The 22,099-nt window shown below is 31.1% G+C and overlaps 1 protein-coding gene across 1 annotated transcript; it reads right to left on the reverse strand.

Annotated features, from left to right (window-relative positions):
* Positions 1–3,160: 3,160 nt before the first annotated feature.
* Positions 3,161–12,700, reverse strand: LOTGIDRAFT_231487 (hypothetical protein; the record flags this gene model as incomplete). Its single annotated transcript, XM_009053637.1, has 5 exons — positions 11,985–12,700; positions 8,791–8,908; positions 6,049–6,383; positions 3,412–3,535; positions 3,161–3,263 (listed from the first exon to the last, which is right to left on the reverse strand). The coding sequence occupies exons 1-5, from the start codon at positions 12,082–12,084 to the stop codon at positions 3,161–3,163; spliced, it is 780 nt and encodes a 259-aa protein (XP_009051885.1). The 5' UTR covers positions 12,085–12,700.
* Between the last annotated feature and the right edge of the window lie 9,399 nt (positions 12,701–22,099).

Here is a 22,099-nt window from a genome sequence, read left to right on the forward strand (position 1 = left end):
AGGGACAGATACACCATTAAGGGGATTAATTTTAGCTTTAAATATATGTTAATAATCTTCAGACGTTCTAAAAATGTTAGAAAAATTGCATAATTCCTTAAATATTCTTAAAACTATGAATTTTACTCACTATTTCTAAATATGTCTTTTCTATACATGTATATTACATAGTATCTTAAAATGACGAATGCACCAATTTCGACAGTAAGCTGTGAACACTATTACTGATTGGCTTAGCTAGCAATTTCCGTTTCTGAGACTAAAGTATGATTGGTCAAATAAAATGATGTATCTGTCCCTTTCAAAAAAATTATCATTATATTCCTTATTTTAGGTTATTTAAATCAGAGTAAAAACAAGAGGTTTTTAAAATTTGGATTAGGTATTTACAGACAGTTTATTTATCAAAACCTTTTATTTAATTCTTAGTAATTAGTCTTTTACATTAAAATTGGACTTTATCATGACAATAGTAGATAAAAATGATGCTATTAGAGCATTTAGAAACATTTACATAGTTTTGTCTTCTGAGTGATTCCATTATGACCTTTTGAAACTTGTAGTGCCATCTTCAGCATGAAAAAAATAATCAGGGCTGCCTTACATGTAATATATTACCTGAATCCAAGACTTTTCAAACACGCCAAGTTCTATCTGACTACAGTTCATCTCATGCTGCCAATTAACTACATACTGAACGCAAAGCAGAACTATACAAGAAAAGTCAAGCACAATAGAAAATAAACATCAAGGCTTATAGCAGATACAAAACAAACAATAAACAAACAGTTTTTAACAGTTATAAAATATATAAATTGGGACAAAAACATGAAAAATTAAATACTAAAGCTTTGATATATTTTTCTGATATTTTAATGATTTTTGATTAAATATTGAATTTTAAGATATAAAATTATCACATGAAATGATCTTATAGGATTTATTCAATTATTGATAAACTTGGCAAAGATAAACCAAATATTCACTATTGGACTGGGAATGTGGGAACAACTTAGGTAAATCTTTTGATGTAGAGCTAAGGAAGGGAGCAACCTAAATTGTAGAGGCAGATAACAACCACATAATATGTGGAGACAGGGAACAACATAAAATGTAACGAAATAGCAAGAAAGTTAGGATATTAAGAAATTGTAGGTCTTGTAAAATCTAAATTGTAGAGTGAGGGAATAATTTGAATTGAAAAGCAATGGAGCAGACTACAATGTAGAGTAATATTAAAGGTTATCTTTGCCAAGTTTAAACTAGGATTATATAATCATGATGATGTTAAATGATACGATGATAATTTAAGATGAAGGATGTCACAACCATGATCAAATAAAATATTAAATTATAATTGAAAAAAACAGTTGAATTACCTACATAAAATTCTAAATTTGCTAGAATTAATCAAAAAGTTATCATGTTGGAACTAAGTACATTAGGCCACATTTTAAAGATTTTTTTTATGTTTCCAAGAATAATCTATCAAATGAAAAAACTGAAGAAATTGATTACGGAATGTGAAGAATGTATAAATAATTTGAAGAAATTTCAAAATTAATTCTGAGGAAAATAAATATAGCATTGAAAAGTTTTAGTTCATAATGACCGCAGCATTTAAAAACAAAATATACACGCTTGAAATAAGTTTCTTTTCAAAGGCAGTCTTGAATTTATGGTAGGCAATTACATTCACAATAAATAAATTAAGTAGTAACCTTCTTGGCAGTCTTTGACATTTTGGCTACATTATTTAAAGTATTTCCATAAAAACAAACATTTTAACAAAAATGAATGTTGAAAGTTAAGTTATATACCATCAAATGTAATGGTAATAATTTTATTTTAAGGTTTTGTTCCTCTTTCCCAAACTTGGAAAATCAATAAGAATTTTCTCCAAAGCTACAATAAAATTATGTTATGTAGAAATGATTTTTAATACAGAATAGCTTAATAATGATATTCATTTTACTATTGGCCATTTTAAACCTGGACCCTTGCATCTCAAATCTATAGAAAAAAATTTATAGAAAAAAATTGGACATTTTGGATTGACATTTTTGAAAGTAACCAGCTAAACAGTGGGTCAGCAGTAAATTTCAAATAAAAACAAATTGTATACAACTTAACCATAATTATTTTACATCAACAAAACATAAATAAATTCCTTAAAACCAACAACATTAAGATAAATATGAACATAACAAACAATCAACTAACTTCAGATATTAAAACACTATCAGGGCTATTGATTTGACAGTTTTGACTCTATTTGCCAGTCATGTCCTACCACAATCGTATAAAAAGCAGAACTCAATGTTGTATGGTTTTCTACATTCGCCATCTGAAAAATTCTTCTATAAATAGTGTTCAATTTCAATCAAAACATATAGATCTGCATTTTAATCAATTGGTTCTGTCGAGGAATAATTCTTTTGCTCAAATTCTCAAATTTTATTTCATTTAAAGAAATGATGAAAAAATGACAAGAATCAGATGATGGAATTCAGTAAACAAATGTTTCTACAATGTAATGTATGAATCAATGAAAATTAGGATAATGTGATGATAAAATGAAATTCTGAATTTATATCAAAATAAAATGAAATCAAAAGCAAATTTTATCAAATAAAAATCACAAATAAAAACAATTTCACAAAGATCACAATATTTGCTTAGCAAAATTTAAAATTTTTGCTTGAAATTGTCACTTCAAGCCTTTGTCTATGTGAAGATGATCATTCAAAATGAAGGTTTCACAAAGCTTGCACATCAACTATCACGTAACCGTGGAAGCACTGGTGTAATTGCTATGGAAACACAATAAAAAATAACATATCTTATATCTGCTAGGAGTCACTGATAATTACCATATCTTACCAACTTTCTTTCAACAAAGTTTTTTTTTTCTGGAATAATCTGAAGTTTGGTGTTCAAGGCAAGCTAGCAGGATTTTGTTTTAAAGACGAGGAAACACCAAAGTTTTCTATTTTAAAGCGTATAAATTTGAATTTCACATTATTAATTTTTCATTGGTCATTGCTTGTTTTTGTCAGTGCCAAAATTTATTGGGCCAAATTTCCAAGCTGTTTTTATCAAACCCGACAGACACATTAAAGTATTTCCCCATCTTGTCCGTCTGCTACTGTCGGTTGTTTCAATATTTGTCCATTATCAGTGGTTTGGATTGAATAATTCTAATATTGTTACTATGGAAACCAAAAACACCACTAAAACTTTGTTCATACTCAAATAAGTACCTGAAATTAGTAAAAAAAATAATCATTAAAATAAACAAATGACATTAACAAGATGAACACCTACACAAGTATTAGTCAAGAAAGGACTAAGCATGGATTAACAAATTCTTCTTCACAAATTTACTCTATGATGTAAAATACAATCCACCTCAATCTCATCTGAGTTCCTATGAATGCTATCTGATTGATATCGTGGTTGTTACTTTGAATATCACTGAGGGTGATCTGAAATATGTAGGCCAATTCTTTCCTCATAATTCCTATAGACCTAGCTGTAAATGAGCATGGATAATGAGGTTTGGTCAAATATTTAATTTATAATAAAAAAAATGCCATGCATGACACGATATAAGGAGTTTTGAATCAAGTTGATTGAATGTTGGGTATAAGGCATTTTGTCACTGATGTGTCTATGAAAGACTTCTATCCACTCCCTTTCAATATCAACTATTGGCACAAACACTTTTAAAATGAAAACTATTCATATTTTTTTCTCTTATGAATGTTATATATTCAGGGACAAGTATTTATTCATTATGTTTTGGCACAATGTAACATTTTTTTGTCCACATAATACTAATTGATATTCTGCATGTCTGGGTCACTGAGTCTACTGAGTAGATTAGATTATCAATTATGCAATGATGAAGGAAAGAATAGATGAATTGGGTCATGACATGTTCTTCATTAATTGGTAATAGTTTATTCTGCAGCTATGTTTGTACACTATTGATACATTCTCTAGGAAGGTTGATTAACAATTTACATCACCAAAGTTATGTGAAATATTGATTGAAGTAAAATTTGTCTTGAAGATTAAATTCACAGTTGTAACATTTTAGGACTTCCTTCGCCTTTAAATTTAACACCAAATCAAACTGGGTTGTTCATCATTATAAATAATTCTAATGATTGTATATTTATCTCAAATAGAATCAAAATCACTTCAACATCAATTCAGAGCTAATGGAAAGAACAAATTCATTATAAATTCCTCCTTAAGAAGTTTAGAAACAGAGAAAGAATCAAAATGCCCTAAGAATCTCTGAGAATCGTTTCAGAGGAAATAAAAATATCATCTGGGGTAAGATTAGTTACTAAGAAAGACATTAGATTAATTGAGTTATTAGTATAATTACTATAGTACTGTATGTCTCTAGAGACAATATTCTACTATCAGCTTAAAGTGGTTTATCATTATATACAGAACACCAAAACTGGAATGTAATTTTATATCAAATTTTCTGCTCCAGATTGGGCCTATGAAGACTGGCTATGCGAAGTACTGAGCTTTTGGAAGTTGATAAAGGCTGAAAATTTCCCTTAATTGCAATGTCTTCTGAATTTTTTTTTAATAAAAACATAATCATCAAAATTTATGACGGTACTAAAAAAGGTTGGAAACTAGAACTGTTGAAAGAAAAGATATCAAACTTGGTAGAATTTAACTTGAAGTTATAACCAGTCCACTATCTGTGATTTAAATGATAATAATGATTTAGAATAAGTAGGGTACTGGAGCTAGATGAAATAAAATGTTTAAAATCCCTCGATACCTAATTAATCTTATTTTTCTTCCCTCCGTTACACTTATCATCAACTGACTATCAGTAAGAGTGTTATGGCAGCTAAAATGGTCAAAATATTTTAATTTAGTTTCAACATAGCTGAGGAGTTCCGTAGCACTGTCAGTTACAGGGTTGGAAGACTAACATGACATTCGCTTGGTTATATCAAAGAAATGGTGGTTTTGGGTTCTAATCTTGATTGGCTAAATGGTTCAAATATTCATTTTCTTCTAACTTTCTTATGTTTGAATCTCGCTTTGTTGACTTGATACACAATAAGGATGGTATCATGGACAAACCAAATTGTGAAAAGTTCAGCGAACAAGTTTTCAAGTGACCAAGAACACATCAATAAATTAGTCTGAATCCATTTCAAATCCATGAGCCCTATCCAGTATATTAACTTAAGAGAGGTCAAATTAAAGTGTGAGTCGATAAATTTGTCTGAGGTCATTCAATCTTAAATTTTAAGGTCAACTTGACTGAAACTTTTAAATAAATTTCTCTTAATTTAATCAGTTTCAACATCTAAGAAATTTGAAAGAGACAATCCAATGAGAACTGTAAACTAATTTTCATTGAAAGAGAACCACAAATTTCTCATGTGAAATTTTGTAAGTAATATGATTTCTTTTATGCTTAAGATATTTGAATGCAGAATTAGCTAACTATAACATAATACTATATACAGTAAATTAATTTTTTGCTGAGGTCAGCAAACTCTATATACAGGCCAATAATTTCTTAAAATACCAATATAAGCTAAGTCAGCAAAATCTGAGAGTTGTGTGTACTTCAGCAGCGAGCTGTATTAAGTTTCGATATCAAATCAATAAACTAGTTAGTGAGATCACGACCTAGGGAATTCATTCAACATGGCTCCTATTGTCTCAAGATCTAGTCCCGACATACCAATATATACACTAGACATAAATATACCTCAATCATTTTCTAAAACTTGGCTCTCAATCTTAATCTAAAGAAACTGTCCAGATAAGATTGTAGTCTAAGCACACAAGTGCCAATAGTCACTGCACTGTAAAGCAATAAAAATGCAGTGAATGCACCTATAAAAACCTGGCAGTGTATTCTCGAAATGATCTTAGCGCTAGGATGTCCTAGGTTCTTATCTTCTAACATTAATTCCAGGATATCCTAGCGCTAAGATTGTTTCGAGAATACGTAACCTGAAGATTGCAAAAAAGAAATTTTCTCACCTGTATTTTTTCCTGTATGGCTGGAATGTCCTCCTTGTTTTGACCCCTCACTTCCCCCCTCCCCCTCTTCATCCATTTTCACAGTCACTTGATCACTTTTATCAGTCACATGACCACTATCTGTCCAATCATCTGTTGGTATTGTAGATGTCTCTATGGTAACGACCTCAATACGATCCAAGGCCTCCTTACGAATACTCTGTAACTTTAAGAGTTGTTCAGGCGAAGGTTTACAGTTATGAGGCGAATGTAAGTAAGATTGATAAAAAAATGTATAGTTTTGGAAACATTGAGGAACGGAATGAGCTACACAGAACCACATTTGATACAGCATCCTGAAATCACAGAGATAAAAACATCACTTATAATCAATTACAAATCATTGTAATCATTTCAAATCTAATTTCAATTAATATATATAATAACAATGTCATATTGTTTAGCTATATGGACACAGGGAAAGGGTTGCCATTTTGACAAAGTCAGGCTCAGAATGGCACGAGGTGTTCAGCATGCCTTCTTCACCAAGAGAGAAAATCTGACAAACATTCAACAAAATCTCAATTTTGAAAATACTTTGTGTTAAGCAAGATGTCTCATATAGATAACTAAAGACAAAACTTTTTCTGAATACTGCAAAAACCTGAATACAGAGCTGGTGTATGTTTTAAGATTGTAAAGATAACATAACAAATTGACAAAAGTGTCTTGGTAAACATGTACATTTCTAAATTTAAGCATCTATTTTTAAATTACTCTACAGGAAATCTCATGTCTGGAGGTTATCTTTGATGTGAAATATTTATATAAGAGAGTACTTCAGAATTTATTTCTGCTTTTTCTGTTTGCATAAAGTTTTAACACAGTATTTCATTTAAATTAGAAAGAAATCAAATAAACTAATTGGAAATAAAAAGTTTTAACAGGTCAAAAATGTCTGGGAGATTTCTTTGAAGTGAATAAATTAAATGTTGGATTATCTTCAGATTTTATAACTGACACAATGTTTGCATGCATTTATTTTGATATTGAAAAATGAGTGAAAAACGTTTCCTGATAATTGGAATAAAAGGTCAAAAAAGTCTGAAGATTGTCTATGACTTGAATAATCAAATTCAAGTGAGAATTTACAGTCTTTAAAGTATATTTATTTTATTCTATCATATTATTTATAACTTCACTGTGGGAAAAAATTGAAACAATTTTATTTCGATTGTCGATAAACTGTTATTCATAGAATCATTTAAATGATGTATGCTTCCTTAAAAGTGTCTTTTTAACATTTTGAAATGAAACTGAAAAAAAACCTGCAATTTATATTAATTTACAACTGTTAAAGGAACTTTAAACTGCACAAAGTTTTATGTTCCATCTCAATGACTATTACATAAATCATTTCCAAGATGAAAACAATTTGTGACATTTCTCATCAAAGATTATATCAAAAATCCCATTAATTGGTGCCGATAATTCTGAATAACCTTATCAAGCTTGTTTACTGATGACCAGTCCCAATAAATTATCCAGCCTGAAACTTTACACTAATCAAATACTATAATGACCGTCTGGCACGTTCCAGATTATAAAAACCAATAGTCTAGAACGTCTAGTAATCCTAGTCCATCAATTACAAAAGATCAAAAGCCTTGAACGACCAGTAATATTACACAATAAATTAATAGTCAGTAATAGACCAGAATGACCAGTGAATATCAATCAATGACTAAAGAAATCCGAGCTATAAATGGACAAGATTGATTTTGGGCGGAAAACGTAGAAAAGGATTAATCACTTTGAGTCATTCATTATTCAAAGATTCACGAAGTTCAAGAAAATATTCAGTGCTTTTCAAACCTTTTTCTTATCGACTAAATTGAGGCGTATTTAGGGATGATGTTTTCTAACTTTCAGAGCTATCAAAGCCAAATTCTTTTTTCGATGTGCAAGAATAATGAAATCTTCAATTTAATAGAAGGGAGCTAAAGCCAAAAAATGTTATCCCTGATAGAAAATAGCTGTGAAATCAGAAATTTTCTTACTTGTTTCAGGTTTAAAGACCTGATGGCCATGTGCCAAATAATATTCACAAGACATGTAGAGTTTATGCCATATTTGGCAGAATTTCTCATTGACCTAGACAAAGTCTATTATATTTGTCAATGTTTATATATCTTCAAGGGCACCATGATACAGACGATATCAAGTTGATTTTTCATAATCAAGGCATTAATTGTCTAGTCCAGTCAGGGCCGTAACTTCAAGCTATTGAGAAGGAAGTAATTCAGAATTTAGCATTGATTCCTATAAAATTTCATTATCATCTTTTTGGACAGTCAGAAAGTAAGAGAAGGTAGCTGTCTGCCTTAAAGGGGCAGATGCGCCATTTTGGGGAGATGATTTGAGTTTTGAATATTTGTAAATAGTTTTCATAAGTATTAGAAATGTACGAAAACCACATCATTCCTTCAAAAATATCTCAAACTAAGAAATTCTTGTCTTTTCTATATATGGTAGTGTCTCAAGAAAAGACGACTTTTCTTTTTAACTTTAAACATGGAAAATTCTGGACACACATGGATCTAAATGCTCAAATTTCAACAGTGAGGTAAAAATTCCTGTTTCTGAGACTAAGGTTAGAGAGTTAGAGAAGGCAGCTGACATCTTCAACGTAATATAGAGAACTGTCAGTGTCCAATCATTACCCCATCAACTACTATTTTATAAAATAAAAATTGCACTTACCGACATATTTCTGTGTGATTATCATTTCTGTTGGCCCGAGAAAAAGCTTTATTTTCTTTTTCACACTCTGTCTGCATGGTGGGTATATCATCATTGGTGCAGACACGATAACTTAACGCTGGAATGATAAAAAACAGGAATCTTTTATTTTAGGCAAAATTTTGAAATGTATTTTGTTTTTTAAAATATTGCTTAATTCTATTTTGAATGATTCCAAAAGACAGGAGCAGGAAGATTAACTATAGTCATGAAAAGTAAGATAATAATATTTTATATTTTAAGCAGAATTTCTTCAGGACAAATTGATACAGATATGTAGATTAACCTGTTTAAATGCAAAATCTGCATTTTAAATCAAATTTACATGAAATGAAAATTACGAATTTTTTAAACTTTGCACATTCTGATTAATAATATATTCATTTGCAAATCACATTTTGCATTTTTAGCTGCAGTCAGACATGACTGGTAAATGGAGCCAAATAATTAAGTCAGGCATGTGACAGAATAACTTTGTTGTCATGCACAATAGCTTTTTGATTATCATGTTGCAATAAATTTAATGGTTTAATGTATAATTGTCATTTACAAACATGTATTATCATTATTTAAACACCATTTAACTCTCTCCTATCATATCAATTACCATATCACCAATATCATATGTCATTTATAAACTTATATCAGGCATAGCAGCTCCTGAATTTTGAAATTATGCACATTAAACTACAGGTACTTGTATATCACGCTATGCGAGCTTCAGACAACAGACCTATTTCAGCCTGCGTCCCTGGTAAAGTTGGACAAGTAGAACTTATTAACATGTCTACATTTTGAGACAAGTTTAGAACATTTGTTTAAAGACATGTGCACAGGAGCATTAATCTTATTGTAATTATGGAAATTTAACATCTTCATAAATAAAATATCTTACTTTATTGTGATTATGATATCATTAATTATGATTAATTAGTTAACAAGTCTCCAAAATGACTAGTAATATTATCACATTTGACATTTTATGTTTTAGAAATGAGGTCTAAAATATATTACATACACACATTAGTTGTTTGCACTGTTATGTCAAGTTCTACCATTTTCTATAAGTTAATCAAGATGAAGGGTTGAATTGAAAATACCAAAATTGTCAAGACTGTCAGTCTGAGTCGCGAGCCTCTCATGGAGCGTTTGACAGCGCTCTCCCAAGAAAATTTTGGAAAAATTAAATTGATTTGGTGTATTCTGACACATATTTTAGGGCAAATCGTATAAAAAACATATCTCTTAATTTGTCAAAAATAAAGTGGGGGTGCCAATTAGTTTTCTAGGAGGCAAATGCTAAAAAATCAGAGATTTGATTCACCATTCTGGATCTGAACAGGTACCCTAAGTAAATATTGTGGTATCTATAAAATTCTGAAGTCTTGATATCATATTGGAACATTTTGGAGGTTAAATCAACTTTGTATTTAGTCTGTAACCTAGAGCATGTATGAAACATTACTGTCAAATTAGTACTTCCAAGTCGGTTTTTATATAAATTAATAATAAAAATATTAAACAGGTTCGATTTTAACATTTCTATATCACTCTACTATTAATGTATTGAGCACTATTTTAACAGTGGTATTTCTATATCTCTACAATTAATGTATTAAGCACTATTTTAACAGTGGTATTTCTATATCCTCTACAATTGATGTATTAAGCACTATTTTAACAGTGGTATTTCTATATCACTCTACTATTGATGTATTGAGCACTATTTTAACAGTGGTATTTCTATACCACTCTACAATTGATGTATTGAGCACTATTTTAACAGTGGTATTTCTATATCACTCTACTATTGATGTATTGAGCACTATTCTAACAGTGGTATTTCTATATCACTCTACTATTGATGTATTGAGCACTATTTTAACAGTGGTATTTCTATATCGCTCTACAATTGATGTATGAAGCACTATTTTAACAGTGGTATTTCTATATCACTCTTCAATTGATGTATTGAGCACTATTTTAACAGTGGTATTTTTATATCTCTCTACAATTGGTGTATTGAGCACTATTTTAACAGTGGTATTTCTATATCGCTCTACAATTGATGTATGAAGCACTATTTTAACAGTGGTATTTCTATATCACTCTACAATTGATGTATTGAGCACTATTTTAACAGTGGTATTTTTATATCTCTCTACAATTGGTGTATTGAGCACTTTTGGAACAGTGGTATTTCTATATTGATCTACAATTGATATATTGAGCACTATTTTAACAGTGGTATATCTATATCACTCTAGAATTGATGTATTGAGTACTATTTTAACAGTAGTATTTCTATATCACTCTAGAATTGATGTATTGAGTACTAGAGCTTGCACGGTACATGACCGGTGAATTAGTCCATTGAATTTATACCAATATGATTTAGGTGACAGTTGTAAAAACAGACAATATCGAGTTTAATCAGATACACCAGTAAGTTTAATTCTATTATGATAACCATTTAAGGTAAATATTATTATAACAGTTTTAAATCAGGTTAACTGACTCATATTCATTATATCCTTTTTATAAACTAATAAAATCTGGATAACCCATTACCCCACTAGGAGAGGCATGAATACAGTGGTAGGCTTACAATTCACCTTATAAGGATAAGGATAAGACTTGGAGTCGATGGGCATGGCAAACATGACCAAGATATTAGGATTTTTTATAAAAAAAAAGGAAATCCATTTCCTATAAATCGATATACATGTAGTGTGGGTGGCCCAAAAAAAGTGACCCTCCTAAAAAATGTTATTTAGTTATTTAGTTCCACTTTGTGTTTGTGCCACTAGGATCTCTTCTAGGGATTGCTATCAAGAAACCTGGAAGGCCTAGCAGACGACAATCTAGCTCAATATTGACAAAGATAATGACAGATTAAGTTTTAATTGATGTGCAAACATTGACAAGTCATCAGCATATAACATGATTGAATGATATGCTCAGGAGCCAAAACTTAGCAGAGTGTGGACATTTTCTGCCCCCAAAACAACCATTTTATATATCATTAGACCAGAATAATAGTGATGATTTGATTGAGACCCTACATAGCTTATCACAAAAAATTTTCATAAAACTAATTCACCCTCCAACAGAAACAATCATCTCATTAATAATATTAAAAATAAGAAACTCACCATTGACATCATCAGGTAATAAAATATTTTTACACACAACGCAGGATATATTAATAAATAATAGAAATATCACAGTTAGACACAGGTAGCGTAACTCCATTATAAGTTATTATTACAAGCTACACTCACTGACACAGTTCAAATTTCTTATCTTCCAACTTTTACACAACTTGACACAACCTAGATCAATACAGCTATTATCAATGTATTTCTTAACTTGCTGTTATGTTCAATGTTTGAGGCCGTAAAAACACTGACCAAGGTCGCGATTGAAATATTGTGTAATAGATCAATACAGCTATTAACACTATTTTTCAAATTGCTGTTATACAAGCACTGGCAAAGGTCTCGATTGTAATGCCTCGATCAACACAGCTATTATCACTGTATTTTTCAATTTGCTGTTATTCAGAAAAGCACTAGCCAAGGTTGCGATTGTAATATCTTGATCAAAACAGTTATTATCACTATAATTTTCGACTAGTTTTATGCAGGAAAGCAATGGTCAAGGTCACGATAATTTAATATGGTCACTAGTACTTTTCAATTGGCTGGTTTGCAATAAATTAAAGGCACTATCCAAGGTCGCGATTATAATTTTAAGATCAATACAGTTATCTTTAAGTATTTTTCACACTCAATAGTCACAGTGAATATATTGATACAGTTTATAACTTTTGTTTTTGTCACTTTAAAATTGAATGGATTTTTCTGCTGTAAAAATAAATAAAAATATTATAAAAAAAATAGCACTTTAAATCAATATCACCTTGAAAACATGTTTACTACTACTTAAATCTTAAGCCTACAGTCATACTTTTTTATTTCTTTTATTTTCAATGAATATATTTTCCACATCACCTATTTTCTAACTACGGTTTCTAAAAAGTATAACTATAAGCTTAAAGATAAAATTGTGCTGACTCTCAACTGCATAGGCCATGGCATCATACATCTCTAGCCTTGATGCAGATCCTATCCTAATATACCTAATCTCTTAAAAAGCATTAACGAATTTGTTACTGATTTAATTTGAAAAAAAACATAACAGAATATTACAGAAACTATAATAAGAACTTTGCGTTGAGGATTAGAATCCTTGGCACATTTTTTTCTCTAAAAGACGAAATTTTATTTTTTTCTGAAAAGTCTATAAAAAGTTCAGATTCAAAATCTCTAAATTTAGTTTCTAACTCAAGTAATCTGTTCCTAATTTTGAAAAGATGTTCTGTCATGAGACAAAATATCAAAGTCTGTCATTTAAAGCTCTAGTTCTACCTGACTGGTAAATATGGTCAACTTAACATCCCTTGTAAATAGTTGAGACATAAAAGCTTTGTACTTTATATTATAATAGAGATAAATTTCATAGTCCTACATTTAATAAATAAATAAATAGATAGATAAGAGTCCTATTTCAAACTATAGACAGTCTAAACTCAAGTGGTTTTATTAAGGCGAAAATAAATAAATAGGAAAATAAATTCTTGTCTTTAAAGAATAATGAATTACAAATTTGTGGTTTTCTATTTATGAATTCTGCGCAAACAGCAAGAGAATGTATAAAATTTGTAACAATTTGATAGTATATATAACTTACTAATTTTATAAGCATAATATAGAATATCTTTTAGCATTTCTTAATAAAGATATAAAAATTCTTTAAATATAATTCTTAATATTCAACCAAAAAACAAATGGCTTTTATTTCATTTTATATATTACCTTGTTAACTGATTCTCAAATAAATTTCTTATAACTGTTGAATGAATGACAAATGTTTTATATATATATCCCTTCTGTAACGACACAAAATTTCCTGAATGAGATTTCCGAATGAAATAGCAACAACACTAATCCTGTTGCAGTAAAAATTTGCGATGTTGGTATTATGTTATGTTATTCATCATGACAAGACTATTGTTGAATCCTGTCTAGTTTATATCACTGGACAAACTAAATCATACTGATAATTCATCCACATTGCTACAATTTTATACCAGATTTCATCACACGTGATAATAGTAGTGGGGGAATCCTGACGTAATTTTAGGGAATTCCAAACATTATAACTCATACTCCTAAATATATCCAGTGTCACCTTATAATCAAGGTTTGCCGACCTGAATAGACCTGAATCTAGCTCAGTATGTGATGTGTGGGTAGTTTAACATTCCTATAGTGTTTTATTTATGTTTCATTCTGAGATTAGCGTTCAGGACACGCGCCACCTCACTTACAATCCTTCTACTAGGTCGCTCTGTCATTTTCTTTCATATAGAACTTTTATTCATTCATTCATGACTTACATTATTCATCAGCTATTCATTCATTTGTTCATTCGTTCATTCATGACTTGTATTATTCATTCATCTATTCATTTCTTTCTTCATACATTCATTTTTCTTCCCCGATAGTTTGACATTTGCTACATGCAGATCATCCATTGATTTTCCCACTCATTTATTTTTTGTTCATGTCTGAATATATCATGCATTTCATTCATTTTACAGTTATCATTTTCTTCTCGTTTGCTATCATTCATTCATTCATTCATTCATCTAAATCTAATTCATTTATTTCCCTTTCAAATGGTTTGATTAACCATTCAGTTTTTCAATCATTCATACCTTTTCATTCATTATCTTATTTATTTATTCATATATTTTTACATTATACCATTCATTTATCCAGAACAGAATATAATCATGCATTTCAATCATACTTTTTTTGTTCATCTATTCATGACAGAATTTGACCATGCATTTCAATTATACTTATATTATTCAATTATTCATACATTTTTACATTATATCATTGATTCATTGTTTTAATGACTGAATTTTATCATGCATTGCACTCATCAGTTTGTTTGTTTCATTTTCATTTATATATTCATTCATATAATTACTAGTTGTATGATTCATTCATGAATAATAGGATTTGGTTATATATCTCACATCCAAATAGAAACTTACAAGTTTGTTGTTATGTATTTTTACTTTTTTTATTCATTCTGTTGTTTTTTTCATAATACAAACATAGAAAAATCATGAAATACAACCAGATTAAGAACCATGAAATACAATCCAATCATTAAATATAGCAAAAATAAGAATTATCTAAAATCATGTAAAAAAAAATTCATGCCCAGTCACATGCATCCAAATGAAGTAGCCAGATAATAATGATACAACCAAATTAGGTTTGTGGTTTGATATAATTATCAAGAAGTTTGGTCATAAAAAGATAAGGAAATTTTTTACCTTAATCATACTGTAATAAAGATAACAACTTGACAAAACACTGAAATATTTCAATTATTTAAAACTTTGATAGCTTATCAATTTCTATTTTAAACTTTAATTTTGTATGTGTGTGTGTGGTCAGGTATTATGAGGATCCCAATGTTTAATGTTTAGGGTAGGGGAGAACATCTGCTGAAACAAACTCCCTTTTTTTGTTAGGTTTTGCTTATGCCACCTGCACACATGGTCAGGTTTTACCTTTAGATTGATGTGTCAATTTGGTATGCTTGCGTGTATTGATGTATCTGACCTGGTTTCCACACTAGCAATATTATGATCTGTTTGTGACTTATTGCCCAGGATTATAAAAAAAAATTGGCAATTGAACAGTATAGTGGTAAATTTATCCATATTAATTATAGCTTGATCCTATGCCAGAGGAAAGAGTCATTGAAACCTTACATCCATCTTTCAACAAAAGTTAGTCATTTTCAAACTTATGGTTTTCTACCAGAATACAGATTGGGAAGAGGATTAGTAAGCAACATATCTATTAAGACAAATCTCTTTATTGAAAAAAAACAGCTGCTGCAAACTAAATCCATCTTTCAGAAGAAGATGGTCTTTTCCAAGACATTAACTTAGACAATGATATACAGCTAGTATAAACAGTGCGAACTAGGAAGGGTAAGCATGCTCTGGCTGACGTATACCCTAATTAGACTGTCATCCTTTGCCAGAGAAAGTGGTCACTTCGACCTTAATCCATCTTTCAGCAGAAGTTAGTCATGTCCTAGACTATGATTTACAGCTTGTATTGGGTGGAGGAAGATATTAAAAGATGAAACAGTTTTGGAGTCAGAAGACAATTTATATATGAAGATAAGAATGGTGGTATAGGCCAGGTGATATTCTTGTTTAATATCAAGTTAAAATAGTTTTGGGTGCAGTTTTCATCATGGAACACTCATAAAAATCTTCTAGAACATTAGTGCTGAGTAAGCCATTATGATAGATCCTCACTTGCTAGAGCTGGGAATTAAAAAGGAAAGCCAGTAAAGCACAAGCACACAATTTAGGACTATGTGCTACAAAACGTTGTAAATCAAAGGAGAGTATTAAATTTTTTCACTGTTTCATTTCCTTTATTTCACACTGCATGGCATTCCCAGTCTTTCATATCAAAATACTACATAGAAAGTACACTGTAAAAACTTTCATTGCATGTTCCCTTCAGTATATCAACGAACTACATGAATATTCACCTATATTACTACCAGTATATAAACACTTGTATCATAAATATTGTTTATATATTTGTTTATTGTTTATCTATGTAATAAATCATATTGGTACACCATCTCTACTAAAAACTCTACTAACTGTAAATATATCAGTACTTTAGTACTTTATTTACATATACATTATACATTGGACTGTTCAAATGGTTCATGCACAAAGTCATCAGAAGCAAGAGAGTGGAGGACTGTAGAAACCCTAAATTATGTTTTGGTAAGCCTTATTGTGTGCACAACGATAGTACATTTTACGACTAGAATTGCCTTGAACATGACAGTAGTGACTGTAGTTCAAAAAGGCATTTGGTTGTCTGCAGTACAAGTCACTAGCAGGGTAATTTATCATAAAGACACAATGCAAGAAGACACAATATCAAAGACACAAGATAAGCAACTCTGCCCCTTTGCTAGACTTAGACCTGATAAACCAGGAAAGATCAATGCCAATAGGTCTTGTAAAACACCAGCTAATAAAGGGTTCTTGTCAACCTAAGTTTTTATCATTGTAAATCATGGTTGTTTTTCTTTCTTTCTAACCATCATGCATAAACTTGATAGATATGCACTTTAATTGGAGACTACAGTTACAAATTTTTTTACAAAATGAAACGAGAATAAGAATTGAAAAACCATGTGCATGATATTTTACTGTTCACACTCCTCTCCTCTGTCAGAAAACATCAAGAATTTCAGTAGGAGGTGTGAAGTCTTGACATTTCTGTGGTTAGAAACATCCTCTGATCAGGACAGTTGTCTGTTGTCAGTTATACAGCCTGAAAATCGTGAGCTTGTAAACATTCTCCTTATAAGGAATGGAATGAGAAGTATTGATTTTGTTTGCAGTTTTAAAAAGCACATTGAGCTTGAGGTCAAATGAGACAGGCTTGACTGTAAACTATGTTAGTTGAGATAAAATTCTGAGCTGAAAATGTAATTTGCATAACCAAATTCTAAGAGGAGACTGAAAGATTTTTTCAGAAATTTCTGAATGTTTTTTACTTTTACTAAGAGAAATAAAATTGCTATTAACCATCCTAGAAATATCACAGAAATGATTTACATATTTTCATTTTTGATTTAGAGCAAATTTTAGACAAGTCAGTTGAAGATTTATTGAAAATGTCACATGTTTTTTTAATAGAGGATAGATCTAAGTTGCTATTCTCGTTAAACTTAGACATTTTTCCACATTCACCCTGGAGGTGATATGCTATCTTGGTGGGTGCAGATCACTGTGCAGATAGTGCTTACTAATTTCGCTCCCACTTACCTTGGTCAATAATTTTCATTTTATCCCAGTATTCAAGATATCTGTTGGATTTAATATTTGTCTATTTCACTGATTTAGGCAAGACTATTGAATTATTGGATTTGATTTCAACCAATCAATGCCCTCGACAACCTCTCCTTTAGATGGAATAGCAGGCCGATAAATTTAGAAAAGTACATAGTGTCACTTTTTCCTTGTGTTTTGGATGTTGACTTATGGATTGCAATTTAGATAGGTTCTTGTCAGTGTTCTCCTTGTAATTGATATTTCTATAATTGTAAAAGCTGGTAGAGTGTGGGACTGTGGGTGGTAATGATATGCTAATGAGATATTAGAAGTATTTATTGTGACTACATCATGACTAACTTCTTTACATTCCAAAATACAGTGAAATTCCACATTTTTTATAACATTACTCTTAAGTGAAATTTCTGCGAGTTTCTGTATGTAATTGCTGGTTGTTAATTGAAAAACCCATATGTGGGTGACCCGGATGCTTGTAAGCGCAGTGATTGGACAAAAGTTAAGATAAACAACAATAATTTTTTAGCATTAAGTAAAATATCCGGGATGATATACTTCAACTTTCAAAATACTGGACAATATTGATTAATGGTGTCATGTGTTAAAGAATTTCTCTTCCCAACAGTAGTTGGTTACGGATAATTGGGAAAGATCAATGCCTAGCCATGGACCAGCTGGAAGTCAGGATCCTCATGTTATTATTGTAAAAACTGGTTGTTTCTTTCTTTCACCTATAACTACCACAATTTTCAATATCTAGCTCTAGCCTAGCTCCCAATAAGCAGCTCTAAGCCCCTTTTACATATTAGATATACTACATAAAGACATTTTTATATAATTATATATAATTAAGCATAATCCTAAGTCAGTATGTCAATAGGTCAATAGGTCAATAAGACAAATAAGGTCAATAGGTCAGAGATCAAATAATTAAAGTAAATATAATATGGTGTGGTAATTAGACTAAATCAACACTCACTCACACACTTGTATGTAAAAACAATTATATCAAGTAGATCAGCACCTTTATATATTAAGCATTGAAGTATCTTCAAGAACAGGTTCATTTTGGAACAGCACACAGCCTCGAAAGAAGACAGTATAATCGATGGATTTTACAGACAAATTTACAGATGGATTGGACACAAAGATGGACAGGATACAACAGCTGGGTAGGACAGAAAGATGAACAGATGGGTTGGACAGAAAGATGGACAGAAAAATGGACAGGATACAACAGCTGGGTTGGACCAAAAGGTGAACAGATAGATTGGATAGAAAGATGAACAGATTGATTGGACAGAAAGCTGAACAGATAGATTGAACAGAAAGATGAACAGATAGATTGAACAGAAAGATAAGATAGAAAGATGAACAGATTGATTGGACAGAAAGATGAACAGCTGGGTTGGACACAAAGATGGACAGATAGATTGAACAGAAAGATGAAATGATTGATTGGATAGAAAAATTAATAGATAAACAAGAGACAAAGTTGAACAGATGAACATAAGACAATATGATAAACACAATCAGATGAATATTAAAAGGAACGTAATCCAAAAACGATGAGACATTACGGTGAGACTGTAATAGATGAACAAGAAGCTGAACATGACCCATAGGACATACAGTGGGACATGGACAGATGAACAAGAAGCTGAATATGACCCATAGGACATACAGTTGGACATGGACAGATGAACAAGAAGCTGAACATGACCAGTAGGACATACTGTGGGACATGGACAGATGAACAAGAAGCTGAACTTGACCAGTAGGACATGAACAGATGAACAGGAAGCTGAACATGACACAGTAGGACATGGACAGATGAACAAGAAGCTGAATTTGACCAGTAGGACATGAACAGATGAACAAGAAGCTGAACTTGACCAGTAGGACCTGGACAGATGAACAAGAAGCTTTTACCAGTAGGACATGAACAGAACACCTACATACTGAGTTTAGGTGAAATGTGTGGTTTTAACTGAATAGCTCTGGTGTTAATATATAATAATAACTGTCAGTGGTTAAAGCTACCTGTTTATCATTTATCTAACAAAATAAATAAAACATCCGTGGGTTCAAAGGTTAACCTGTGATATATAAATCAAATAAATAAATAATCTGTGTTGTTTTATATTGCTATGATAATAAACATAAATAAATAGTCCTATTTTATACAAACTTTAGAAATTCATAAAATAAACATTTTGGTGTGAAAACAATGTGATTTCTGTCAGCTTCCAGGAATTTCAGTGACCAGTAGCGCCTAATATCTGGCAGATGAATTTACATGATGGATGTTAATTTTCCTGTATCTGCCACTCATATGTATTGAGGCTAATTCGGAGAGTATGGTTATGTTTTTGATTATTGGAACATTGGATTGGTTGATTTTTAGTTAGGTCCTTACATAAAACAAACCCAAGTAGGCCTACTAACAATCAGAACCACAAAACAAAACACAACATTCAAAAAAAAAGTTTGGTAAGATGCATATGTCGAATCATAAATGAGTAAGTATTTCTTAATGATAAAAGAAACATCTGTCACCATTCCTTCATCCCATTCATAAAAAACAAAATAATGACATACTGTATTTATATTGTATCAACCAGCAGAAACCTTTCTTATAGTTATCTCCATTCAGCAGGTTTATGATTTTTCTGCAAAGAGACTTTCACCCAAGACCATCTGTTAGATTCTGAATTCCGGAAGTCACATCACTGAAAATGATACATTTTTACCAACAAGAGTTCCTAATAAATCAAACAATAATTCTGAAATGCCAAAATCACAAATCTGAAAATGATCTTCCTTCTTTGAACTTCAATGCCATTAATCTCTATCCTCATCCCTTCCCTGTGTCTTTGATGTGACTTCAATAAAACATGGCCACCATGTGGAAGTGATTTTAGACCACCATGTTCAATTTGCTTCAGAAATGTTACACATTAATTCATTTAGATAAAACATGGACATCATAAGAAAACATTTACTTTGTGTTTAGAGGAACAATGATCTTAAGCAGATGTTCAGCCATAGCCTTACATCTGGTCACCAGAATATCATTCTAACTGGTCTCTTGACCACTGCCACTCACCAGTGAGCATCAAAGTCAATTTCAGAATTTCCCAAATTCACCTTACTTGGAAATCAATGCAACATGCGAAAAAATAGAAATTCAAATAGCCTTCAATCGATAGATATATATACTACACTGAATCATCATACTAGGTTGACTATAAATATTTAAGGTCAAAGTTCAATTCCAGTATCCAGACATTTCCAATGCACCTTAATAGAAATGAAATGAATGACAACGGGCAATGAGGAAAATTTTGCCAGGACTACTCTAGCCTACCCTTTTGCGATTTCCAATGTCGAGCTTAACCTGTGCCACATTTGACATTTTTTCCAAATAAGCTAAATATATTCATGCAGACAGGATCAATTCTCTTATAAATGATGGCTGGTCCTGTATCACCTCTCTCCCTTCCCCCTCCCATTCAGATTTCTTATCATGTGAACCATGTCTACAATTCTGATTCATAGAAACGCCACTGCTCCTTTTCCTATCCCACCTGAACAGATCACAATTTGTAATAACCTTTAAAAAATCGTGAAAATGTTGGATAAAAAGAAAATGGTACATGTGTTACTAGTTACTACACAATAATTACACCTGAGCTACACGACATATTGGGCGGGTCTCCGGTTAACATACCTGCTATTCATTTTACAGGTCAAGACATTTCCTCTCCTTCTTTCCCTCCCTGCCATGTTTTAACATAATCGTGGAATTTGCTGCCAAAAATACTTCTTACGAGTCATTTGACATGTGATAACTATTCATCAGTGTATTTAGTCTCCGGTAGAAATGGTGTAAAATGTTATTTAATGGCTCAGTTTATTTTCGTTTTACAATAAATGTCACAGGTACCATTGTATGGCGGTTGTCAGAACATTCAGACATGCTTACTTTGCAGTAGAAATGCTGTGCTTGGAACAAAATCATTATTAGACCTTGAAGCATTTCAACCTTTCATATCTCATATAGCAACAAAGATTAAGCTACCTTCTTTATAATGCAGGAATACAAACAGTCATGGTCAGCGATTATGTCGAGACTAGAGTCTTGTCAAGAGTTTCACCGACTGATTGGAAGCACATAATGAGACAAAAAATCTCCACTAAGTTGATAATTACGTGCAATTGAAAGCAAAAATGAATCTGATTGTATGATGACAAATATCAAACTGGTCTTAA

The sequence above is a fragment of the Lottia gigantea genome, assembly GCF_000327385.1.
Source record: "Lottia gigantea unplaced genomic scaffold LOTGIsca_20, whole genome shotgun sequence".
NCBI classification, from domain to species: Eukaryota; Metazoa; Mollusca; class Gastropoda; family Lottiidae; genus Lottia; species Lottia gigantea.